The following is a 26,907-nucleotide window of genomic DNA, read 5'->3' on the forward strand; positions in this document are numbered from 1 at the left end:
CTACGCAGTATAATATAAATACATAAAAATTCATAGGTTCTATTTAAGTTTTTGCAAATTTTTTGATTGAGGAGTTTTTCATTAATCTTAAAAAGATTTTTCTTTAAGTAAAATATTTGAAATAATTTTTTTCCTATCATTTTCCTGTGTCATCTTTAATTGTTGAAAAATACTTTAAAAAACATTTTAAAAATATAAATTTATTCATAATATCAATTATATTATGAAATCTTTGTATATGAAATCTTGAGAGTTTTTTTTGTTTTAAAAAAAATTCATGCCCCCCATTTCTTCAAATAAAGGTGAATCGAAGCTGCAATACCATCTTAGAATTGGCATTATATATTTGGATACGAAATGCTAATAACAATTAATTAAAATAATGAATATTCAACATTATTTCATGTAAATTACAAGATAAATTCAGGTTTCTACTGCTTCCGACCTTGAATTAGACCACACAAGCGAGGCCTAGGACAAAACTGCCTCCCGTTAGCTTTAACTACTGCCATTACTCCAGCCCAGATAACAGTAGACAAATGCTGCTGCGCATGTCGTCCCGCTATTGAAGAGGAAGACAGAATTTCAATTTCAAATACTCCCTCACACACTCTTTTTGACATTATAATATTCTATATTGTTTAAATAGGGGCTGTTGAGCCAAAGGGGATGTAGCTCAGATGGTAGAGCGCTCGCTTAGCATGCGAGAGGTACGGGGATCGATACCCCGCATCTCCATTATGGATTTTGTACAACTGAGTGCTTCATTTTATTTTTTTCAGACCTGTAGATTTGCTTTTTTAACTCTCGTCCATTGTCGTTTTATTGTAACGTGTTGGTGTTTCTCTAAATGGTAATTCTATTAAGAACGGCTAAACCCATATTGACGACAAAAAAGAAAAAAAAGTGAGATAAATATGAAGAGGAAGGTGAGAGTCATAGTAAGATCTGCCAAATCAGAATTTATAATAATTAAAATGGAAGACAGAGCTATACATATGGTTTGCAGTTGATTCAACTAAGCTTGTTATCTGAAGCCATTTGCTTAGAAACATCAATGATGATGATTAGAACAGGAAAAATCATCCTGCATTTTGAGCACGAGCACGGTAACATTTTCTCTTTATATCTCGAGAAATTATACTTTACGTACCGAACTAACACCAATTTTATATTTTGATGAAAAGATAAAAATGCCCATTTATTAATAACTAAGGTCACTCCTCTCTCTCAAGATTTCTCAAATTCCCCACAGAACCATCATCACAACAGTCGCCTCCCCATCCTAGCAATAAGTCAAGAGATATAATTATTAGGTTTCAAATTTATGATATATATATATTAATTTGGTTTATTTGGGGTCTTAAATTGAATTTAAGTGAAGGCCTAATCAATTAGATTTATTTAGGTTTACACCAGTAGTTGTTGTTGTTGTTGCCTTTACTTCTGCTGTTGCTTGTTGTTGTTGCTATTACGGTGATTATTATTGATGTCGCTACCAGTGGTGGTTGTTGTTGTTGATGGCTATGAATTTGGACTCGCCAAGCTTGGTCCTTGTGGAGACAAGATGTATCCATCATCAAGAGTGATCTCTATCGGCGGAAAAAAATTGGCAAACTTAATGATGCACGCAACCTGTTTGATAAAATGCCTGGTGGAAATTTAGTTTCATCAAGAGTGATCTCCATCCACGCAAGAAATTGACAAAATTAATGATGCACGCAACCTATTTGTTGAAATACCTCGTAGAAATTTAGTTTCTTGAAACAATAAGATATTTGGTACTTGCATAATGGGTAAGGTTGCTTATAAACTGTTTGTTGTTGGTTATAATGCCTCACAAGGACTTATTTTCATTTTACATGGACTATTATTATTATTATTTTGAGATGCTTGAAATGGGTTAGTATATGATGGAGGAGAAGAAGATGAAATTGAATTTAATTTAATTTGTTAATTTTTATTCATCATAGATTTGAAAATTAAAAAAAGAAAGAAAGCGGGGAAGAAAAAGATGCAAAAATGGTGGTAGAAGAAAGATGTAGAAAATATAAGGGCATTTGGGATATTAAAAAAATCATAATGGCAAACTTATAATATTTCAAAAAAATAAATAAAATTGTTGACCAATTTCGTAGATTTCTAACTCAATATGTGAAATGAAATCAACATCAACCAGTGTAATTTTTTAAAGTAAAAAGGAAAGTGCTCCATGTTCAAAACCTACATTGGATGTTTTAAGTAATTTTCCCATTAGATAATACGATGCAGTATGTTAGTTTAATTTTAAATTTTTATATTATAATAAATATCCGGAATTATTACATATTATTAATAAAGTCCAAGATGCAACACCATCTTAGAGTTTACATTATATATTTGGATACGAAATGCTGATGACAATTAATTAAAATAAAGAATATTCAACATTATTTCATGTAAACTATAAGATAAATATCCTGTAAAGGTTTCTAAAATGCAGCACAACCGCTTCAGAACTTACAGAAGACCACACAAGCGCGGCCTAGAACAAAACTGCCGCCCGTTAGCTTTAACAACTGCCATTACTCCAGCAGTCACTCCAGCCCAGATAACAGTTGACAAATACTGCTGCGCCTGTCGTCCCGCTATTGAAGAGCAAGACGGAATGTTAACTCTTCTTAAGAAACTTTGGATTCGAAAAACAAGTGGTAAACAACTATGTTAGTTACAAATCAAAACTTAAGAACGGAGAAATACCTTGCTGAATCGTGACAGATGTTATTGTTAAACCTCCAATAATCAAAGCTGATGCAGCTGATGCCACCGGAAGATACTGCAAAATTCATTTTGCCAATTAGAGACCTCGTTAAGAATAGTACTGATGAATTGTATAAGGAAATTATCCTAACAGGACAACTGAATCTGCATATGATTTGGTGAAGAACGTGAGTATTTATCTGGTTCAGATTTTTTAAGCTAAATGTGTTGGACATTCTCTCCAGTCAAACTGAAAATTTCAGTAGTCTCAATCTCAAACTAGATGGGTTAGATTAAATTTTTTAGTATATATTTTAAGTTGGAGAAAGTATTCCCCTACATGAAAACAAGCATCCGATTACTGACATAAAGAACGACATCACTTCAAGATATTCAAAGATAGTGTTTTGCTAATGCTCCTGCACATGCATTTCTGTGCTATTGGCTATAGTATGAATAACAAGACCACCGGACTGAACTACAGTAGCAATAACAGTCCTGATACACATAGGAAAAAAAACTACTTACAGAGAGTGATTCGAATCCATTAAGCTGGAATGGTGAAGGACCATTTCTGTTGACACTATAATGGCCACTTATAAGATCTAATGCGTCCTGAAAGCATGCAAACTCTGTTTGGTAAGTTTTTAGATCTACAACAATCATGACTCTATCGATTTATGTATGTTGACGTATAAAAGATAAAGAAGGCAGCTTGCCTGGCGAACTCCATCTTGAAAATTGTTCAGATAGTATCTTGAAAGGGCACTCATCCCATCTTTGATTTTTCCTCCTATAGTCTGTCTTCCATATCTGCAGCATCACATTTGCAACACATACTATTGATGATATTTATAGGCAATAATTTTTTTAAAAAAAAGAGTTCATCCTTGAATTACCTAACTAAATCCCCTTTCAAAGCATGAGTGCCGGCATATTCAAGGCTGACCTCATCACCTTGCTCAGCCCACACTGTTGACAAATACCAAATGATGCAGATGAAAAATTATAAGGTAATTCCAAATCACCGTAGAAGACTGAAGCAAAAACACAGAAGTTACATACATGCTCTGAACTTTCCATATTCTTCACTGAACATGGTAATAAACTCAATAGAAGAAAGCACTCCTATTCTTTGCAATTGCATGGTTAAAGACTTCTGACCCAGAAAACTCTGTCGGGAGGAAAAACAGAAGTAGCTTCAGCAAAATAAAAATTGAATTTTTTTTTCCTAAAAACAGCATATATTAGGCAACCAAAATACTTGGAAAAAGGAATATCAATAAGAGTGATGACAGAGAATCGCAGGAAAAATGTTCTATACCAACCTGGGTAACATTTGTTCGATCCAAGCAGTCAATGCAGTTAGATCTAATAATGCCTTTCTGCTCTTCCAATATGTTTCCTTCTGCGTCTATGAGGATATATCTGCTCAGCTGGAATAGCAATGATTAAGAACAGTATCATGGATAACTAGCCTACCTGGATCAGGGCATACTTATTTATAAGAAATCAAGAACAGGACCCCATTTTGCTTTCATTACCCTTGCTTTTGGAAGTCGTCTAAGATTTGATTATATAGAATTTGAAGATTATCAAAGTTTGAGTTGCCACAGACATGATGAAAATCAAACGGAACATATCTGCAATGAGCACATGTAAGTTTTAAGTTAAATCACAAAACATAGGCTTTTTTTAAGCACATTGGCTTCTGAAGACAAGTTATACTTCATTGACAAATAGTAAAACTGCAGTCCATAAAATACTGCTTCATTTGAGAAGAGAGAAACTACTTGTCAGACTAAACAAACGAGTGCGGGATAAACAGTTAAAAAAACATAGGTCAATGAGCACATGTAAGTTTTAAGTTAAATCACAAAACATAGGTTTTTTTTAAGCACATTGGCTTCTGAAGACAAGTTATACTTCATTGACAAATAGTAAAACTGCAGTCCATAAAATACTGCTTCATTTGAGAAGAGAGAAACTACTTGCCAGACTAAACAAACGAGTGCGGGATAAACAGTTAAAAAAAAGTTAAGTCAACTATCACGAGCACTCTTGTTAATTTATCTTGTATATGTGAAACACAATAACTAATATTCCTGTAGGCTTCTTCTCACACCTGTAACGGCTCCTACTCATCATATATTATATTTATCAAATTCCAAAAGCAAATTCTAAGACAGCTTCTTTAAAAATTTCTCCCTCTTGATAAACAAAAAATTGAGAACAGTCAGAAAGTGACTTTCCTGACATATGAAAGTTGGTTAGCTATAATAAGCACTCTTGTTAATCTATCGCGTACAAATGAAACTCAATAACTAATAAGTATGTAGGCTTCTTCCTACAGTCCTCTAATGGCTCCATACAATTTACATTTCTTAAATTCCCAAATGCAAATTCGAAGAAAGCTTATATTAAAATTTCTCCCTCTTGAGAAACAAAACATTGAAAACCGTCGACAATGACTTTCTTGAGTAATACCAGAGAAATGAGATCAAATTTTGCCTTGACCAGTGAAGAAAGGCCTGAATTTTGAAGGAAACAAGAGGCCCACACTATTATCCACTAACTTCCTTTGGTAGCTTGGTGGTTGTATTGCTGAATTAGTTAGCCTGACCATAAAGCCCTCATGCCCCGTAACGATATCCATAGCATAAACATTGCTACACCATATATCATGGCATCCTATTCTACAACCTCAATCATCAATATTCCAAGTAACCAGTTTTATTCCACTAAAAAGAGTAAATATGCCTTCCTGAAGTCATAGTAATCCAATAATTAATCCCCAGAATATTTTTTCCCGTTACCTTTGCCCAAGATAATATATCAAAATCCAAATATCAACTACAATCAAACTGAAACATAGAAGACAGCATATTAGCAGAACAAGTAGTGATAAAATCAAATTATGTGCAATAAAAGTCTATCAAGTGGAAGACAACAAATGCTATGCAAACATGTTGCACCAAATAGTCTGTTTGGGACTTAACCATTGATTAAAACAAGGACAAAGTAAAGACTGCGATGATTTTTTAGGAGTATTCATAGTTTTCATCAAACTACCAAATATCTGTTCCAGATCAAAATATTACATGTATGGAAGTGCAAAATGTCACCTCACATTTGGAAGCTTTTGCATTTCAGCAGCATAAGCTGCGCTTAATTGACCTTCATCACCATGCTACAACAGGGGAAACAAACAAACATGAAACATTTCTATGGTCACAAGCAAATTACAAAGGAAGTGTTTGTGGTCCAATCCAGCTGGACAAGTTATATAGCTTCTTAGGTTTTGCAATTGACAAACTATACAATATTTGCGGAATAGAAAGGCATAACAGAAAATGATCTTACTTTATTGGTTAAGTCAACTGCCATGGTATCCCCATATCGTTGGTAAAGATCATGGAAATGGCGCTCAACAACTTTTGACTAGAGGAAAAGGACCAGATAAATATGTATTAGCAAATGCATTACAGCTTTTAAAAAAAAACGCATTATATTCATGGTAGAAGTGTACCGTCTGCTCATGACTAATGATTCTAAGACATGGTCTATAGCTCAAATCAACAATCTGCTCCCAAAGTAGGGGAATCGAACCTCGAATCTGAAAAGTGGAAAAACAAGTACCTATAAAGCATTGCAATAAAGCATTCATTCTCTACTATTGGGAAGAATGGAATCTTCTATCATGGGAAAACTGATTACATGAATCCAAATTCTATATTGACAATAGCAAACATGATAAATTAACTTTTTGCAATTGCAAACAATTGAATTAAGTAACAATACTGGATCTGAAAAAGAGAATTTCCATGCTCATATGCTTCTAATACAGGAATTTTAATTCAACTATTCAGAAATTATACAATTTGAGAAAAATAATTTACAAACTTGTGATTTATTACCAATGTTCTGCCTTAAACATAATTTAAATTTATTGTGTCCAGAAGCATGCTGATGAAACAGTTTGGGGAAAGGAACAACTAACTTCATACAGATACTGATAATTTTGATCCTGCAACTAGTTTCAGAACCTAATCAGATACTGATATACCTGCAACAATGAAGATCTGTAACCTTCAAGCTCCAGCAATTGCTCAGTTTCAATAAAGTTAGCAGTGTCTCCTTCAAGGTTAGCTCCTCTCCTCCACATTCGTGTCCCTAAACCACCATTATATCATATTAAAAAAATTAAAATTTCTAACATGTAGTCAAGCAGATAGCTATCAGAGTCATTGAACATAGTAATACAATACCTAGACGCCGAGTACACCTTCTTGAAACTAATGTAACTGTGGCAGATGACTCTTTTATCTTTAGCTGTGCAGCTCCAAAGCGTAAATCTTAGTTAAATGAAAACAAAACAAATAAGGGACTATATGTGGTGTACATAATAAATGTTCCCAGAGAGAGAGACTGAGCAAGGGGAGAGGGAAGTGTGTGTTAAATAAATGACATGAGATATCAGAAACGTCAGGATATTTCCTTGAAGTAGAGGAATGATGAACTCATCAAGCTGCCACCAGAAAAAAACGATTGAACATTAGAAAAATGAAACTGATTGACGATACTAACTGAAGAATTGCAAGGATATGGTTGTTTAGTTTTGGAAAGAACATCCTTCTCTCTATTTTTTCTTCCAAAAGGAAAACATTTTCTAAATGCTAACCCAATTATTCCTTGATTTGAATATATGTAATATCTAACCTTAAACTCAATAAGTTCTTCCAAAAGACTTTTGTTCCAAACAAATCGAGGGTCAGCCTGAAAGACAGAAGAATAGAAGTTCAACATTCTCCACAAGCATGAGTTACAGTACATGATCGCTACAGAAGAAATATAACATATAATGAAGGTTTCCAACACTTTAGGAAAGCTGATCCAACATCAAGAAGGAGAAGGTATTAAACAAGACAACAAGTGTTTTACATTGAGCTTATCCTTTACCAAAGCTTATTCAGAAAAATACATAATACTGAATTTGAAACTACAACAGACACTCCAAAATCAACAAAAAAAGAACCAAGCAAAATATTTAAGAAAACTACACCCCTCTGTCCACAGCAGTAAGTTCTCACATTTTAAAACATAATAAGTAATCTGCAGAGTTCAAATAATAACCTGTACTTAATAACTAATGTAAAATCTTACTGATTTCCAAATCGGTTTACTCATCCACCCTTCTGCTAATTTACATCTTCGCTGCAAACTGAGAAGAAGCAACCAAACACACCGCATAAACACAATATTTGATAACAATACAGAACAGAACATAAAGAAAATGCTGCAAGTTAAAGAGAATCTACTTCAAAGTTATATCCGTCTCATACGAATAATACAGCCCTGGAGTTGACTCCACCACTTTCAACAGATTCATAAAGTAGGCCTCATCTCTTTTCTGCACCAAAAAAAAATTACAACTACATTCTATTAGAAAAAAAAATCACGAAACAAAGTGAAACCCTAACTTCTTGCGCAGTAGAAAACTTCAATGCCTCATTGCAAGGCAAAAACTTCATCGCAGCAATTCGGAAAACAGGAAAACCAAGAAATTCTCCAACTTCTTTCCGCGAAATTATCACAAGCATGTACGTTCCTACACCAATTTAACACAAAATTCACTACTAAGCAGAAAATTAATGCAAGAAGTTCGAAAATTACATACATTAATTAAAATCAATTACCTACGACCAATCTAATTGTGCCGACGACGCCGTAAATCACGGAGGTTTTTGACGGACTAACGGAACTTTCATCACAACCACCACCATCATTATCTGTTAAAAATAGCAAATCGAATGAGCTTGATTAAGAATGAAAAAAATGATTGATTAAGTCTTAATTACCATTATTAAGAGGCTGGATATCGCCGTGGAGGCGACTGATAGAGAAGCCACGATTAGGAGATTCAACGGATTTGATCACGTATTTGTCGCTGAATTCTTGCAATTCTAATTGGTCAAAAAGTTTGAATCTCCCTGAAGGAGGAGGAGATGGAGAGGGGGTAATTTCCATAATTCGCTTTTGAGAAAATGGAGAAATGAAGAGAAATTTAGAGAGTTTGGAAATTTAAGAAAGTCAACGGAAAAAATGGATCATAGAGAGAATGGTCAGTTTTTAACAGCCTTTTGGGTTAACGGATACCCGGTTTTTTTAGTTTCCCGAATTTTTCTAACACGGTGTGTTTTGAGTTTAATGGATTAGGGAAAGGGATCAGTAGCATAATTTTCAGACATCGTCTATGATCTGGTGCAGTTGGAAATTATTGGGTTAATTTATAAGTCATCGGTTCACTTTAATTTTTTCTAAAATAATTATTATTTAAAAATGATTTAATTGAGATTTATATAAATTTGATCGGGTCAATTAAATTATAATTTAATTATTTAGATCTTTTTGTTTTGATTGGATCAATATTCAAAACGATTGGAAATAAAACTTAAATCTTATTAGATTTTAAATTTTATAAATTATTTAGTTGTTCTGTTAAATTAAATTGGGTTAAATAAATATGGTGATAATGTTATTCAACTAGTTGGGATTTATAGAATAAAACTCTAATTAGTTTAAAAACAAGATAATTTATCAATTAGGTCAAAATGTTTCAAAAATCTTTTAATTTTATTTTTTTAATCAAATTCTTTCCGGAAAGACTTGGAAAGTATTGACAAACATGGATAAAAGGATCCAATTGAGAAATATGTCCAACATTTGATACTTAATTGATAAAATCTTTTGTGTTGGACTAATTAAGGTATATTTAAAATTATATTTACTTGACATGATGTTGTGACTTACAGGATTCTATAATTTTAGAACACGATAATCACCTAATTAGGGTATCCACCAACAATAGCCTAGATGAGATAAGGTTCATGGGTACCCTAATTATTTTTTTAACTTTAGAATTGATTTGTTTTTGTCTTAGCTAAGATTAATTTTCTTTTGGATAAGTTTATGGTCATGATGAATTTCTTTTTATAGGAGCTTTTTTTGGGTTAATTTGATTAATTTTTAAATAATTATATTTTGAATACTTGTTTTTAATAATTTTTTTATAAAGAATTTTGAGATAGTGATTAGTAAACAAAAATATTTATCTCTATGAAAACTTGAAAAAGTGAAATTGATAAATAATAATAATAATGATATCAATTATTTTATTATTTCAAATATTCGATGACTTGTTGTTAATGGTATTGTAGCTACAAATATCATTAGTCTTTGTTTTTCAAATTATTTTTTATTAAAAAAATTATTAAATTGATATTTTTTAGGTATTTTTAATAATTTTATATATTAATATTAAAAATATAAAATATAAAAAAATATTATTTTAATATATTTTTAATTAAAAAATACTTTTAAAGATAAGCTACTTACCAAACAATAGATTTGGTTTTGCTTAATAAATCACTGGGAAAACACGCTGAAGATTTTAGGTGGAGACATCACAGAACATTCCTCCTCAAGTTGGGATGGGATTGGAACTTAATTGAGACTCTGTTTAACCAAAGGGATTTCCTTGTTATCATCAGCATTCCGTTCTCTCGCCGTCGACTGGAGGACAAGCTCATTTGGCATTTCAACAGGGAAGGCTCCTATTCGGCAAAATCAGGCTATAAAATAGCATTAGAAGTGGAGAATCTAGACGTGGGGGACATAAAGCAGGGCGAGTAGAAGAAACTATATATGGAAGTTAAAACTCCCTCCCAAAATAATACTTTTTCTTTGGAGAATCGGGCATGACTATCTCCCTACGAAAAATGAGGCTAGCTCAGCATGGATTGGAAGTAGCGGATTCTTCGTGTGTGCTGTGTGGGCATGCAGAAGAGTCTACTGATCATCTGTTTGCTCAGTGCCCTTTTACCAAGGAATGTTGGCGCGTGCTGAATGTGCAAGCTGCTACAGATCATGAGCTAGGGATGCACAATTTGCCCTTCGCATAGATGGAAGCATTAAGTGGTAAAAGAATGAAATATATATATATATATATATATATATATATATATATATATATATATATATATATATATATATATACACCCGCGCGCGCGCGCGAGGGCGGAGCCTTTTAGAAGGCTCCGGTGGGTTGTAGCCTAGGTAAAAAAACTCACTTTCCTTTTGTCTTTTATAACAAACCTAAACATCAATAATTAATTGGTCGCTCACTTTCCCTATTTTTTTACAACAAATCTTAATTGGCCGCCAACTTTGCCTTTGTCTTTTACAGCAAACATAAACATAAATAATTAATTGATCGTGAGAATCAGATTCACATGCATCCAAGTAACTTAGGTTTTAGTTTTTCTTTCTTTTCAATAATATACAGTTTTAGCTTGAGTTTTGAAAATGAATCCATATAAAGAGTCACAAGAGTACAAAATCATCATATAAGAATTTACAAATCCTAACTTTTTATTTTGAATTCAATATTTAATATTCATTGCAGTAAACTATACCCTAAAAATCTAATAGTTTGAATACGTTTAGTTTTTTTAATATGTTTAGAAATTACTGCACTGAAAATAAAGGTGAAACTAGGTCTAGTTAATGGACTAAGGATATAGAATATTTAGATGAGTCAGGGAGTGTTATTTATAGTGGTAAAGATAAAAGTATAAGGTCAATTATGTCGGGAGTTAATAACCATGTTATGATTGGTGGGCTAAAAAAGCCAATGTTGAATGCTTTTGTTGTTGCAAAGATAGTTGAAGTTGTTAAGAGGTGGAAATGGGGGTCAGAATTGTAAACCCAATTGGAGATGATAATATTATAAATTTGTGCAAATATTTTAATAAAAAAAATTAAAATTGTTAGTGGAGTAAATGAACGGATGCTAACGCACTAGTACTAATAATTTACTAGTTATTTCGAAATTAAGTTCCCCAAATCTCCTAGTAGTCTGCATCACTATTTTATCCTTGTATATTCTACATTTCATGAATATTCTATTATGGCATTAGTATCCTTTCATCTTGCACCTGATTTCCCTAATTCCTTTTACTTGAATAGGTTATAAATTATAATGGAAAATCAAGGAAGCAAGAGAGGAAAAATTATGTTTTCATTCTTTAAACCAAGCGAACAAACATCAACCAGTAAAGGACATTCTCCATCCAATGTTGATGTCTTAAATCATAGTGAACAACCCCCTTTCAAATCTCAAAGAGTTGAAATTGATGTTAATACTCTTGAACGAGATCCTGGGTTACGAATTCGAGTGCAACAACATCCTATTAATCAACAAGATGAAATTAGAAGAGCTTATATCAAAATGGATCCATATCAACTTAAGTTAGCAGAGTATCCAATGACTAAATCAGGGAGACAATATCGTCGATTTCAATACACTTGGTTTGATTAATTTCTTTGGCTAGAGTACTCTCCATCAAAGGATGCAATATTTTTTTTCCATGCTTTATCTTTGAAAACAAAGTGCCTCATCATCTCACATTCACCACCGAAGGCTTTAGAAGTTGGAAGAGGGTTAATGATGGGGTTAAATGTGAACTTTTGATGCATATGGGAAGTCCCACTTCACCACATAATAATGTTGTGAAATCTGCTGAAGATTTAATGAAAATAAGTAGACATATTGATAAAGTGTTAAATGCAAAAACTGTTGAAGAAGTTCAGAAAAATCGATTTAGACTTATGACAACAATTGAAGTGTTCAATGGCTTAGCTTACAAGCATGTGCATTTAGAAGTCATGATGAATCTTCAGCTTCTAATAATCAAGGCAATGTTGTGGAGATGTTACTTATGGGGAGACTGAATGTTGACATTGATGATGTTGTCTTAGAAAAAGATCCAAAAAATGCAAAGTATACCTCACCAACTATTCAAAAAGAGATTTTGCATATTCTCGCGAACAAAGTGAGGAAAAAGATTTGTGAAGAACTTAGAGATGCAAAGTTTTGTATTTTGATTGACGAAGCCAAAGATGCATCAAATAAAGAACAAATGGCTATTGTTTTGAGATTTGTTGACATTCAAGGCTTTTTACGAGAGCGTTTTTTTTGTATTGTTCATGTTTCAGATACTACTTCTTTAACACTCAAAAAAGAAATTTGTGATACGCTCGCTCGATATAACTTGCATATTATCAATATGCCAGGTCAATGGTATGATGGTACTAGCAATATGCATGGTACATGGAATGGACTGCAAGCTTTATTTCTTAAAGATTGCCCTTATGCATATTATGTACATTGTTTTGCTCACCGACTACAACTGGCATTAGTTGCAGCAGTTGGAAATGAGATTTCTATATGGTTATTTTTCTCAAAATTGACAATCATTATCAATCTTATTAGTGCTTCTCCCAAACATGGAACTACTCGTTGGAGCTCTCATTTTGATTCTATTTACAGCTTAATAGATATGTATGGTGCAACTATTATTGTGCTTGAAAGTATGGTTAAAAAAAGATCTTCTAACTCTATACGTGGAGAAGCTGGTGGTTGTTTGATTGTGATGAAATCTTTTGAATTTATATTCATCTTATATTTGATGCATAAAATAATGAGGATTACTGATTTACTTTGTCGAACTTTGCAGCAAAAATCTCTGGACATCTTAAATGCAATGGATCTTGTATCAACTACTAAAGCATTGCTTCAAACTTTGAGAGATGCCGGATTTGATCTTCTCCTTATAAATGTGCAATTTGTTTGTACACAATATGAGATTGATATACCACATATGAATACTTTATATAATAAGACTACAGGTCATTCAGGTCAGCAACAAGGATTAGTGACAGTTTACCAACATTATCATTATGATATATTTAACTCAACAATAGATTTTTAGTTGGAAGAATTAAATTCTAGATTTAGTGATGGGACAAGGGAACTCTTTGTACTTAGCTCTGCTTTAGAACCTAAGGACAACTTTAAATCATTTAAAATTGATGTTATTTACAAGCTTGCTGAGAATTTTTATCCTGAAGATTTCAATGAACAAGAGATGTATTATTTGAGATCTCAGCTAGAGTATTATCAGATTGATGTGATTCATCACAAGAGCTTTCAGAATATGTCTACCATTTCTAAATTATGTCGAGGATTAGCCGAAACAAATAAGTTGCAACACTATCATTTGATTGACAGGTTGATTCATCTTGTTTTGACTTTGCTTGTTTCCACTGCCACTATAGAGCAGGTATTTTCAGCTATGAAACATGTTAAAACTATGCTTCGCAATAAAATAGAAGAGGAGTTCTTAACAAATTCTATGATGATTTACATTGAATGAGAGCTTGCTGAAGATATCAATTCATATTCTATCATAGATGATTTCTATTCCACAAAGCATCGAAGGGTGCAACTTCAATAACATAATTTTTTTTATTTTTTTTTCAATTTTATGTACTTTAAATTTTAAATTTTAATTTTTTATATTTTATGTTATGTATTTGGATTGAAACTTTATTGTTAACTTGACAAATTTATATATACAAGTTAATGATTGATCTTGAAAAACAATTTATATGTATTTGCTTCGTAGCCCAAGACAGAAAAAAAATTTCTGGCTTTGCACTTGTGTGTGTGTGTGTGTGTGTGTGTGTGAAATCTTATAATTAAAAGGGTCAAAGATAGAGTAATAATTCAATATACTTAAACTTGGTAGAATACCAAGCCTAGATGACACGAGTCTAGCTTGCTTCCATACCTAATATTCTTGGGTTCAACTAAATACATATGATTCTAGTGAGATGTCGGACTCATTACTCTTGGGTTCACCATATAACAGAGCCCAAATGCATGTGGGTATGGTATACCCTTGGGTTCAACTACATGTTTAGCTTAAGTAAATGTAGGTCTAGCAAGATATCAGACCTAACATCATTGAATTTAGCTACGTGTTGAGCCCAAATGTAAGTGGATCTGACGAGATGCCATACCCAGCATCATTAGGTCCGGCTATATGTTGAGCTCAAGAAAAAGTGGATTTAGCGAGATACCAAACTTAATATTTTTAGGTTCAGCTACGCACTGAGCCCAAGTATATATAGGTCTGATATACTGCGAGACCCATCATTCTTAAGTTTGGAATTATTCCAAGTCCAAATACATATGAAGTTGATAATTTTTTTAGGTCCCATATTAGATCACAATGATTTATTTGTTTATTCTCATGTCTTTTGACATAAAATGTTAAAAGTCAAGAATGATCATCTTTCCTACATCCCTAAGTGTATAAAAGTCTTAGAAAGATTTACCATGTTTCCATCAACATTAATATTGTGTAAGAGATATTTATCCCTCATAATATTGTGTAAAAGATATTTATCCCTCATTAATACTATAAAAATAAATGACGTTTAAACCCCTCTATTCAAGCAACATGACAAAGTTTAGAGGCTGTATATACTATTTGAACCACCAAAATAAATTATTCACATTTTTTATAGTCTCTATAAGTATTCATAATCTTATTTTCAGAACATTTATCATACACAACTAAGAATAAACACTTTTGTTCCTAAAATTTAAAACTCATTCTTTTATTTATTGAAATCTCTTATTAATAGTCATTGATTTTACCATCAGGATGTCCCTAAATCCCACCAAAAATAATTGTTTTACAAGTGTTAGGTCTTCTATTATCAATCATTAACTTCGTGAACTTTAAAAAAAAAAAAATTAACATCAACATGTAACCCTCCTTTATCCAAACACTCAGTACCTTCATTTTTAAACAATTTTGGAACATCAACAATATACATATTTAGAAGAAATAAATAATAAATTGAAAAGTTCAACAATATATATTTTTTTTAGTTAAGGTAAAGTTGTGTGTTTCTTTATCTTTTTAAATTTTTTACAAGAACAAAAACGTTTATTTTGTCAACAAATGAAAGGACATCTCTCCACTTAAAACTTCACGCAAAAGAATGGTTAATTATTATTATTCAGATTATTATTATTTTAAAGTGATATAATATAGATAAAATTATTAACTGGTTGTTAGTTTACAAATTATTATTTTTATTTCTAAGAATTTATTCAAATATTGTATAGCATTTAAAACGTAATATTTTCATGTATAAATTTATATGTGATATTTGCAATATCATTTAGTTTATTGAAAAAATAAATTAATCATTATTTTTTACTTTATTCCACTGATGCTAATGTGCGTGCCATATAACTAATTAGTATAGTAGCCTGCACTCCGTAACGAGTTAATAACAATTATTTTTTAAAATATAAAAAAAACTTAAAAGTATAAAGAATATTTTAAGTGTTTTGGATTTAGTTGAATCTAGCAGTCATGTCTAATTAATTATTTTTTATTTGTTATAAAAAAAATATTTAAACTACCATTGAAATATCCTAAACCGAAACGTTAATTAATTTTTTTATAATTATTTTTTATTTCTTATAAAAAAACATTTGAATTATCTATAAAGTATCCTAAACAGAAATTCTAATTAATATTTTTTGAAAAGTATTATTTTTTATAAAAACAATTAAACTACCATTGAAATATACTAAACAGAAATACTAATTAATTTTTTTTATAAATATTTTTTATTTTTTCTTAAAAAAACATTTAAATTATTCTTGAAGTATCATAAACCGAAATGCTAATTATTATTTTTATAATTTTTATAGAAAAAACATTTAAACTATCTTTGAAGTATCCTAAATAGAAATTTTAATTAATTTTTTTTATTGTTTTATAAAACAACATTTAAACTACCCTTGAAGTATCCTAAACAGAAATATTAATTAATTTTTTTATACATGTTTTTTTATTTTTTTTTTAAAAATATATTTAAACTATTCTTGAAGTATTCTAAACCGAAATGCTAATTAATTTTTTTTATATTTTTTTTATTTTTTATAAAAAAAACATTTAAACTACTCTTAAAGTATCCTAAACAGAAATTTTAATTAATTTTTTATAGATTTGTTTTATTTTTTATAAAAAATACATTTGAACTACCCTTGAAGTATCCTAAAAAAAAATTCTAATTAATGTTTTTATAAATTTTTATTTATTTTTTCTAAAAAAAAATTTAAATTATTCTATAGGTATCCTAAACGGAAATCCTACTTAATGTTTTTTTAAAAAAATTTATTTTTTCGATAAAAAAAAATTAAAAATATCCTTGCAGTATCCTAAATAATCTTTTTATAATTGTTTTCTATTTTTTATAAAAAAAAACATTTAAACTACCTTTGAAGTATCTTAAAAAACATTTTAATTAAGTTTTTTTTATAAATTATTTTTATTTTTTATTAAAAAAAATTAAACTATACTTGAAGTAACCTAAATAAAAATTCTAATTAATTTTTTAAAATTTTTTTTATAGGCTTTTAGATCTGCCAGCTAAACAAGACCCACGAGCCTTAAATCTAATATTAGTACCTAATTAATTTTTTTTAATTGTTAAAAAAACATTTAAAGTATCATTCATTGAAGTATTCTAAATTAAAATGTTAATTAATTATATATATATAATTATCTTTAAAGTATCCTAAATAAAAATTATAATTATTTTTTTTAATTTTTTCTATAATAAGAACAACACTTCATTTTAAAATACTCATACCGTGCTATTTCCTTATTGTTTAAAGCTTCTCCAAGGAATTTGGATCTAGTAACTATGCCTTGATCCAACACACACCAACAACTTTTAAAATAAAAAATAAAAAAAACAACGCTCTTATAGTTCTCTACATACCTGCATTATGATCTACAATATAAATACTCTATCTACGTAATATCAACACGGTAATGTTCCATGCATTCGAAGTATAGTATAATTTCTTCTGATAAATAAGCAACAGTTTTTTATCACGTACTCCACACGTGATTTGCATTATTTAACATTTTTTTTAATTTATTATTTTAATTATACATTTAATTAAATAGAAATATTCTTAGAAAAAGTTTATAATTTTTTTAATATATTAGTTTTTTTATCACATGTGATTCGCATTATTTAAATAAAATAATATGCTTCCTTAAAATGAGCAACATAAGAAAAATTATATGCTGTGACATATGCAATATTTGAATAAAAATCTGTATAAATGTTTTAATAAGCTGCAAAACTTTGAATCTTCTAAGCATTTTTAATAATTTTAAAAGTTTATATTTAATATCATAAAATTTCATATTATACATTTTTATTATTAATGAATTATGTTTAATTCAATCTAAATATTTATAAAAATATTTTTGGCATAATTAAATTTTAATATTATTTGTTATACTTGATCCAAGTAAAAATGATTCCAAAAAACCTTTATCTTAGATTAAATATTTAACCACTAATAATCTTTTCTTTTTAGAAATACTTTAAACTCATATGGTTGAATATTTTTGTTTGTAATCATGATATACAATTATATAATTTTTCTTACTAGTAATATTATATATATATATATATATATATATATATATATATAATCTCAAATTATATAGGAATTACTTTTATTCTTGTTACCATTAGTGTAGACACTACAATACCATCTTGATAACTAGAAAGTTTTTTAAATTTATATTACATACAATTTTTATAAAAAAGATATATTTACTGGTTGATAAGTCTAAATAATTAAAATAACCTTTTAATTAAAATTCTTATTATCAGAAATATTTTTAATATCTATATTACACCTTTAAAATTTTAATATTTATACTCATTACAAAATTATTACAATTAACTATACATAAAATTCAAAAATACCCCCAAAGCAAGCCTAAGTTATTTTTTATTCCAATGGTTAATTAATAATTAGATTGTGCAAAAATAATTGAAACCTCAAAAAAGCTTCTAGCAATTAATTATTTAATTTTTATTTTTAAGGGCAATATTTCACTGCTCTACAAAATATGAAAAAAAAACTTTTTACTTGTTATTAAAAACAAAAATGATAAATGAATCACATGAAAAAGTTTATTTTACCGAACTTAATTTTTTAAATTAATTTGATGAAGAAACAAATTATCAATTTATTATTATAATTTTATAATAATCTATGTCTAGCGATATAAAATTTAACTCATGCCGTATATATTTATTTAATTGAAGGGCCATGCATCTCTATTTTTAAGATTCAAGGTAGTGCCCACCAAAAATGAATTAGTCAGACTATCTCACCACGATATCGCGTGGTAGATTTTAAAATTAATATTTAAAAAGATTGAAAGATTCAAATTTTAAAGAAGAAAATGTATTTCTTAAGTTGAAGTTTCCATTCTTTATTTATGTTTTTTTTTTATGAAAAATATTGTTTTTTATTAACAATATCTTTTTTAAAATAAAAATCCAAGATAATTAAAATCAATATTCACAAAAAATATCAATAATTTAAATCAAGGAGTGAGAAAATTATTTCTAGAGGCAAAACTCATATTTTTCTTATTAATTGTTTTTAGATGAAAATTCACTTGTTTTATTAGCAACATTTTTTTAAACAAAAACTTATCATAATCTAAAAAGTAAGTTCCAAACAAAAATAAAAAACTAACATCATTATAAATCTTTATGTGGTTGTATAAAAAAAATAAAAGAATAATTAATTTATGAAAACCAAATAAAAAGTTAAAAAAATATTTATTCTCATAGAATATTTATGTATAATTGTTTATATATAATTTAGTGCACATTAGGCTCATATATAATTATTAAAAAAATATCATTGAAAATATAACTATAAACTCTCTAATTGTTGAAAAATCAGGGTCTTGCTTTTGATCTTCAAAACTCAATTTTCATACTTTTTTTATCAGAAAAAACACCTAAAGCATCCTAAAAACCAACCTCAATTATTCAATCTCTAACCCCAAAATAACTTAAAATCATTCCAAAAAAAATCAAATAAAAATACTCTTCATGTGTAGCAATCTACCTTATTTTGCATGGTTGATGAACAAAACTACCACCATTGAACTATCCCTCTCCAAGAAAAATTGATTAACATTAAAATTGGACTTTGTTGCGGCTGAAATATGAGTTGCTAGATTCTTTATCTCCTCTCTAGTTTTTAGGAACTTTCTGTCTCATCTCTTAAAATTAAGGGATTGAAAAGTAAAGAAATTGAGTTTTAAGGACTAATGCGAAAAAGCATAAAACTTCAACCAAATTGAAAAAATTGAAAACTTCAAGGATCAAAATAAAAATTTGAGAGGCCCCATTCCCTGCAATATCATGTATACGCAATGATTTTATTGTATAAAACTCCCAAATCTATTAGTCTTTCTTATAATAATTATTGCAATAGTTATAGTTATAATAATAGTAATAATAATAGTAATAAAGAAAAAGTTTTATTTATGAGAAGATCCCGGGCTTAGTTACAGAATTTTTATTTGGGCTTTCTCCACTAGTTTAGTGAGCCCAATAATAACAGAAAGGGACAGTTTGGTCAATAAAATTTACAACGGCTCTTCCAAGGAAAAAAAAATGGCCGTTGAGCTTTCCAAAATGTAATTTGAAAAAACTCCTCATCTCTCTCTATTTATATTATCTATCTTCGAAATATCACACTCATTTGCCATTCATTAATTCTAAGCAGCACCAGTTTCGTTTCATAATTCACGATCAATCGCTCTCACAAGATCAACAACAAATCTCTCTCTCTCTCTTATTTTCTTTATTATTATTTTTTTAATTTTTTGCTGGGTTTCTTTAATCTTAACCTCTGTTTTTGCAAAGTGTTTCTTTCTTATTTTTCTATTATTCGTTCTTGTTTTATTTTTTATTTTTTGATATTGACGTGATGGATGCAGGATCTTTGAACTCTTCTTCATACTTGAAAGCACAATCCCGGTTCCCCCTCCAAGAACAGTTTCTTCATAGAAAGAATTCTAAAGATAACGTAAGATACTTCATTTTTTTTCCATTTTAATTTCTTTTTTGCTTGTTACAATCTCTTGATCAGGAATCAATTCTTCTTGACCAAAACAAGAAAGAAAAAATCGAATTGTGTTATATTTATATCTTCTTGTAAATTAGTCCTTTTATTAGTTTTTTATAACAATTGAATTTTGTTTTTCCAAAAATATTCTTCATTGCTATTGAAATTCTCCAATTTCACCCACTGCAAACTGAAACAAAAGTTTATTTTTAAAGGTTAAAGACTAACATATGATTTGTTTTTTACAAGTGGACTAAATTAAAAAATTATGTATAAAATCGGAGACTAAATTATAATTTGATCAATTTTGAATTGGGTTCTTACATAATTCCTGCTTGTAACAGTTGGATAGATTTATACCAAACCGATCAGCCATGGACTTAGATTATGCCCATTACATGCTAACACAGGGAAGAAAAGGAGGAAAAGAGAACCCAACAGCTACAGTCAACTCACCATCAAGAGAGGCATACAGGAAGCAACTTGCAGAAGCCTTGAACCTGAACCGAACTCGAATTCTAGCCTTCAAGAACAAGCCTCCTACACCTGTTGAACTTATCCCTCGAGACCACTTATCCTCCTCTCTTCACTACCAGGCCAAGCCCACCAAGCCCCGGAGATACATTCCTCAGACGTCAGAGAGGACATTGGATGCACCTGATCTTGTGGATGATTTCTACCTTAACTTACTGGATTGGGGCAGCAAGAATGTTCTAGCCATAGCTCTTGAAAACACAGTGTACTTGTGGGATGCTTCAAATGGTTCTACCTCAGAATTGGTTACGGTTGGTGATGAAGTCGGGCCTGTCACTAGTGTCAATTGGGCTCCTGATGGACTCCACCTTGCCATTGGCTTGAATAATTCTAATGTACAGTTATGGGATTCTGCTTCCTGTAAACAGGTACCTATTCTTTTTCCGATGTTGCCTTGTCTACTTCTAAGGTTTTCTCCTTTCATTGTTTGCTGACCTAATTTGTTTGATGGTGTTGTCAGCTAAGAAACTTGAGAGGTTGTCACAGGTCGAGAGTTGGGTCAATGGCATGGAACAATCATATCCTGACTACTGGAGGAATGGATGGTAAAATAATTAACAATGATGTGAGAATTAGATCACACATTGTTGAGACTTACAGGGGGCATCAACAAGAGGTTTGTGGGCTTAAATGGTCAGCTTCAGGCCAGCAATTAGCAAGTGGAGGGAATGATAATATAATTCATATATGGGATAGATCTGTGGCATCATCAAACTCAGCCACACAATGGTTTCACAGGCTCGAGGAGCATACTTCTGCAGTGAAAGCTCTTGCTTGGTGTCCTTTCCAAGGGAATTTGCTAGCCTCTGGAGGCGGTGGAGGAGATAGGAGTATTAAGTTTTGGAATACACACACAGGTGCGTGCTTGAATTCCATAGACACCGGGTCTCAAGTTTGTGCTCTGCTGTGGAACAAGAATGAGAGGGAACTGCTTAGCTCTCATGGGTTCACTCAAAATCAACTCGTCCTTTGGAAATATCCATCTATGCTGAAAATGGCTGAGCTCACTGGCCATACTTCTAGAGTCCTTTATATGGCTCAGGTAATAATTTAAGGATCGAAACTTAATTTTGTTAATCTCTCTTGACTTCCTGTGTTTTAACTGTCTTTTTTTTTTCTCTCAGAGTCCGGATGGCTGTACAGTGGCAACCGCAGCAGGGGATGAAACACTGAGATTCTGGAACGTTTTTGGCGTTCCAGAAGTGGCTAAAGCTGCTCCGAAAGCAAATCCTGAGCCATTTTCTCGCTTCAATCGCATCCGCTGATGCCAAAAATGAAAACAACAAAACTAGTTGCAAATGTTTGGCCCAACAACAGCCAAGGTAGATTTTCTATCTAATTTGTTCATGAAATGTCCCTATTTCCTGAGTTGGTTCTGCTGTTGGTCAATGGGGGAAACAAACTGATGTCTTTCTATCTTCATGTACTTTCTTATGGTGAAATTATCAGAAAAGCAATCTGCAGTGTGTGTTATGGATGCTTGTTGTTATCTTATGCTTTCAAATTGGATTTTGGGGAGCGGATAAAAAATATTCAGGTGAGAAATTTACCTCTACTTTCTTTCTTTTTTGCTCGCTTTTTGTTTTCTCGCCAATGAATGAAACTATGCTGTACATATCTTGTTCGGTCATGAAATTTGTGATGTGGGTTAGGTGGCGGGTGAAACTTGATATGGTAAGTGGAGCAGTTTAGGATCGAGCTTTTCTTGTTCCAACCTGTGCCTATGGAAGGTATGTTTGTCCCCCTATTCTGGAGCGTTGCCTTTCTAGGTTATATGTTTGTCCCTGTATACACCAGTTAGGTCAACGTTGCTTTTTGAAAGTTATGCCAAACAAGTCTTAGATGTTTAGAGCATGATTATTCTGCATTCTAAGTCATAAAATTAGATTAGTTCAATTTACGAAGATATTTTTTTAAAAAAAATTTTATGTATATATTTAATTAAATAAATCAAGAATTATTTATATATTTAATTAAGTACTAGAACCCAGTCAATAAAAACATTCGCCAAACACAGTCGCTAGGAAACAATTAGGCAGTAGCGAAAATATTTGGTTTTAAATAACATGCACAACGCAAAGCTGTTAAGGGTAATTTCAAACCAATACACAAAAAAAGAAAAATAACACTAATAAAATAATAAGATAATTAAAAAAATAAGGATCATGTTAAAATATATATATATATATATATATATATATATATATATATATATATACACCATAAATTTGAATAATAAAAGAGCATTATTGATCCATGGGTGTGCAAAGTTGAAGCACAATGATAAACTGAGGGTAATTTCACGTATTTGTTTTTTGTAAAATCAGAAAGTAAACATAAAAATTTAATAACATAATATCATTTCAAAAAAAATTTGATAAGATAGTACAACAATATAGTTTTATCATGTTGTACTTTAAAAACACATAATATTTACTAAATATAATTATTCTAAAACATAAAAAACTTTCTCATTATACTTAAAAATAACAATATTTAATAAATATTATACAGATAATATTTCAATTTTTATCTATAAAATGATAAAAATTTAATTAAATGATAATATAAATAAATACATACATGAAAGTGATTGAATAAAATAAAAAAAATATTATGCAAGTTTGCACATATCACAAAAATAATGTTATTATTTTATGGGAAAACCAAATAAAAACTAAATGATTGTATTTAATAAATTTAATTCTTAAAACTAATGTTTTATCTAATAATAAAAAAAAACATGTAGAGGAAAGAAATTGAATAAAATTTAAAATTTTTTTAAGTAAAGCTACACAAAAAGAGTAATTTGTAATATTAAAACAAATATTGAAATTTCATTAGTAAACTAAGTAAAAATTAAATCACATTCAATTATATTGAAAAAGGATCAAAAAATTAGTTAAAAAATTATTAAAATTAAAAAAAAATAACCAATAAAAAATTAATATTAAAAGATAAAATTAGATCATAAGTTTTTTTTGCCAAGGTGTGCCACGTGCCTATTAATTCAGTTTCACGCAACTAGAGGGTAGCAGAAAATTCAAAAAAAAAGAAAAAAAAAAAAAGAAGAAGCATTTTGCTTCTTCAATCAATGTCTAACCTTCTCTCTCTCGGGCTGATTGTTTTTCGCTTCTGTGTCAAAACTGAAACCATTTATCTTTGTAAGAGATTTGATCATATGGTAGCTTACCAAGCGATCCCACTTCGATTACTTGAGAGAAGATTTCTACTTATAGTATTAAATTATATGCTTATTATTTGTTAAATAATTTATATCATGCGTTTAATAAAAAATATGTCAACTACTTAATTTATATCATATCTCACTTAAGTACTCTTGATATATATATTAAGTAATACTAACATACTAATTTTACATATTGTTAACTAAAACACCATTATCATGCATTCATACTTGTAAATTAAGTTTCAATTATAAAATAAACTTTAAAAGTTAGATTGATTTTTACAAGATTTGCAATAAAATATTTTGATGGTAATTATCATATAAGTAAAGGTTGGATAAGTAAAGGTTGGATAGTTTGGTTTGTTTTATAATAATCATATATATTATTAAAAAAATCAAGAAATAATCATTTATTGACAACAACTATTATATGTTTCTGGTTTTAAGGTCTTCAATAAGGAAGTATCTTCTTATATTTTGATTGTGTTTAGAAACATGGTTGAAATTGTGTTTTTCAAATTATTTTGTTATGCTTAAAATATTTGGTGTCAGGCCAATGAGATGGGTTTGCCGCGCGACTCATGAGGATGTTGATCATGAGGATTTTTTATTATCGCACCCCAAGTATGACCGGATTCGCTGCACTTATGGATTCAAACATAATACATGAATCTAATATCATGAATTCTATAAATTTTTACATAAGATCATAGGGGAATTATTTCTCAACAAATAAGCTTAATTAAACAAGTTTATACTCTACCAATACCATTAGATGTAATAAAGTCTCATAACCAGACATGTCTTCATATTTTAGCTAGGTAAAATGAGTGGAATACAAATCACAATACAATTTAAAATATTATAAAAGCAAAATTACACTACAGCCCCGCATCTAAAAAAAAAAACATTACTCATGGATTATAAATATATCATGAGTTCTTTCAAAAGAAAGTTCACAATCTTCATTATCTACTATATATATTTGAAAACATCTCTCTATAGAACATTATTGTACTTTCTCTCTCTGAAAATATATTTACTTAAGTATCTGAGAGTCCTTATATCCATTAAAAAAGATATTTTACTGGTATTAACTACAAGTCACTTTGACCTACCAAGTATAAAGTATAAGCTATCAATTATCTTATTTTAAAAAATAAATAACATTATAATAATCAATTAATTAATTGATAATTTAATATAAAAAATTTATTTTTTAACTACTTTAATTTTTGAGACCTCATTAAATATCAAACTTGAATGGCTGCCGCCACCCTTATTAGTTCTTAAGAGATAAAGGTTACATAACCTTTAAACAAGGACATACATGGACTATACTTTCAAAAATCGAAAGTATTACAAAGGCTAGTTCTTGCCTAACTTCTCCCTAGCAACTCTCATGTAAGCCAACATCTTGTCATAGTCAGGAATGTTCTCTTTAATCACAGGAACTTCAATGAAGTTCTTAGCCCAAGCATGTAATTTAGGTAACGTGCTTGGTTCCAGCACTTTTACACCCACTGCTTCTTCCATCGCCGGCAACCAGTAAGCACATGGTCCATATGAGATGTCTACTAGATTTATATTGTCGCCCCCAAAAAACTTTTTGTCTCCGAGGGCTTGATCTTCTAGGATTTTCAGCACTTCCATTATTTCTTTTGCTGCCTTCTCCTTTTCTTCTTCGCTTGCTACGAAGAACGCTCCAAAAGCATCGGCACACTGGATTATAAGGGGGGGAAAATGGTCATGGAGGCATTTCGTAAACAAAAATAAATGATTGAGTGCAAATTTCTAATTCCTGTGGACATTTCCAAGAAAAAATAGTGAAAAAAATATTAATTTAAATATTTTCTAAAAACTTTTTATAAAACCATCTGATGGCTAAGAAGATATGCTAATTTTTTATATCTTTTACGTTCAAACTTTAAAATCATTAAAAGAAATCATTAATTTTTTCTACATATACCATGTCAATGTGGTGAATAAGCTTCTAAGATCATTAAAAAAAAAAAAGGATAGGACTGCCCCCCAAAATATTGTTAGGCCTTGTGAACTCTGTAGCACAGTGTGTGTATCTATCTATGTTACATAGGGTAATTGAGGCCATGGGTTCACGGGAATTGTTTACCTTGGTGGCTCCGTATTGGATCCAAAATCGAGCCATGGCTCTGTCGTAAAGATCTCTTGGCAGCAAGGGATTCTCCGGCCATGTTTCTTCAATGTATTCTAGAATGACAAGAGACTCAGCAATTGGCTTGCCGTCATGAACAAGGACTGGGATCTTTTTATAAATTGGATTGTATTTCAATAGCAATTCACTCTTGTTAAGAAGGTCTTCTTCTATGTATTCATACTCTACACCTTTTAATTTCAGAGCCCAGATAACTCTGCAGCTAAAAGGGCTGGACCAGAAACCATGTAGCTTCACTTCTGCCATTGTTGTGGTGAGTTGAAGAACTCAAGATTGCAAGGTATGAGTCGTTTTATAGTGATCTATGGCTTGGGCAATAAGATTGGGTTTGGAAATTTGGATACAAGG

The 26,907-nt window shown here is 30.3% G+C and overlaps 3 protein-coding genes, 1 long non-coding RNA gene and 1 other non-coding gene across 7 annotated transcripts; 3 read left to right on the forward strand and 2 right to left on the reverse strand.

The window, feature by feature from the left end:
• The first annotated feature begins 665 nt into the window (after positions 1-665).
• On the forward strand, positions 666-738 carry TRNAA-AGC (transfer RNA alanine (anticodon AGC)). Its single transcript has one exon. It is a non-coding gene; the product is annotated as a tRNA-Ala (tRNA).
• A 112-nt stretch (positions 739-850) lies between these two features.
• LOC112324437 (uncharacterized) lies at positions 851-1,861 on the forward strand. The gene is made up of 2 exons (XR_002978274.2): positions 851-1,109; positions 1,503-1,861. It is a non-coding gene; the product is annotated as an uncharacterized LOC112324437 (long non-coding RNA).
• A 448-nt stretch (positions 1,862-2,309) lies between these two features.
• Positions 2,310-8,947, reverse strand: LOC7466082 (phosphoinositide phosphatase SAC8). 2 transcript variants are annotated; one of them, XM_024588133.2, is made up of 20 exons: positions 8,598-8,914; positions 8,436-8,528; positions 8,220-8,347; positions 8,058-8,149; positions 7,903-7,960; positions 7,459-7,515; positions 7,234-7,267; positions 7,008-7,088; positions 6,806-6,912; positions 6,269-6,355; positions 6,103-6,180; positions 5,865-5,929; positions 4,284-4,382; positions 4,068-4,167; positions 3,805-3,913; positions 3,639-3,711; positions 3,459-3,552; positions 3,268-3,354; positions 2,740-2,815; positions 2,310-2,627 (listed from the first exon to the last, which is right to left on the reverse strand). In XM_024588133.2, exons 1-20 carry the CDS (start codon positions 8,764-8,766, stop codon positions 2,500-2,502), a joined length of 1,815 nt encoding a protein of 604 aa, XP_024443901.2. In that variant the 5' UTR covers positions 8,767-8,914; the 3' UTR covers positions 2,310-2,499. The 2 variants fall into 2 exon arrangements, 1 of the variants encoding a protein (XP_024443901.2); XR_002978507.2 differs by lacking the exons at positions 2,310-2,627; positions 2,740-2,815; positions 3,268-3,354; positions 3,459-3,552; positions 3,639-3,711 and having other exon boundaries at positions 3,873-3,913; positions 4,068-4,175; positions 8,598-8,947.
• Positions 8,948-20,211: 11,264 nt separating this feature from the next.
• LOC18106314 (cell division cycle 20.2, cofactor of APC complex) lies at positions 20,212-26,905 on the forward strand. Of its 2 annotated transcripts, XM_052448041.1 has the most exons (7): positions 20,212-20,602; positions 20,986-21,543; positions 21,636-22,217; positions 22,300-22,497; positions 22,625-22,712; positions 22,828-22,905; positions 26,743-26,905. In XM_052448041.1, exons 1-4 carry the CDS (start codon positions 20,504-20,506, stop codon positions 22,438-22,440), a joined length of 1,380 nt encoding a protein of 459 aa, XP_052304001.1. In that variant the 5' UTR covers positions 20,212-20,503; the 3' UTR covers positions 22,441-22,497; positions 22,625-22,712; positions 22,828-22,905; positions 26,743-26,905. The 2 variants fall into 2 exon arrangements, with proteins under 2 accessions (XP_052304001.1, XP_024443506.2); XM_024587738.2 differs by lacking the exon at positions 22,828-22,905.
• On the reverse strand, positions 25,612-26,805 carry LOC7460361 (glutathione transferase GST 23). Its single transcript, XM_002323555.4, has 2 exons — positions 26,497-26,805; positions 25,612-26,087 (listed from the first exon to the last, which is right to left on the reverse strand). The coding sequence occupies exons 1-2, from the start codon at positions 26,803-26,805 to the stop codon at positions 25,734-25,736; spliced, it is 663 nt and encodes a 220-aa protein (XP_002323591.2). The 3' UTR covers positions 25,612-25,733.
• Positions 26,906-26,907: the final 2 nt, after the last annotated feature.

This window comes from Populus trichocarpa, chromosome 16, assembly GCF_000002775.5.
Source record: "Populus trichocarpa isolate Nisqually-1 chromosome 16, P.trichocarpa_v4.1, whole genome shotgun sequence".
Classification (NCBI taxonomy): Eukaryota; Viridiplantae; Streptophyta; class Magnoliopsida; order Malpighiales; family Salicaceae; genus Populus; species Populus trichocarpa.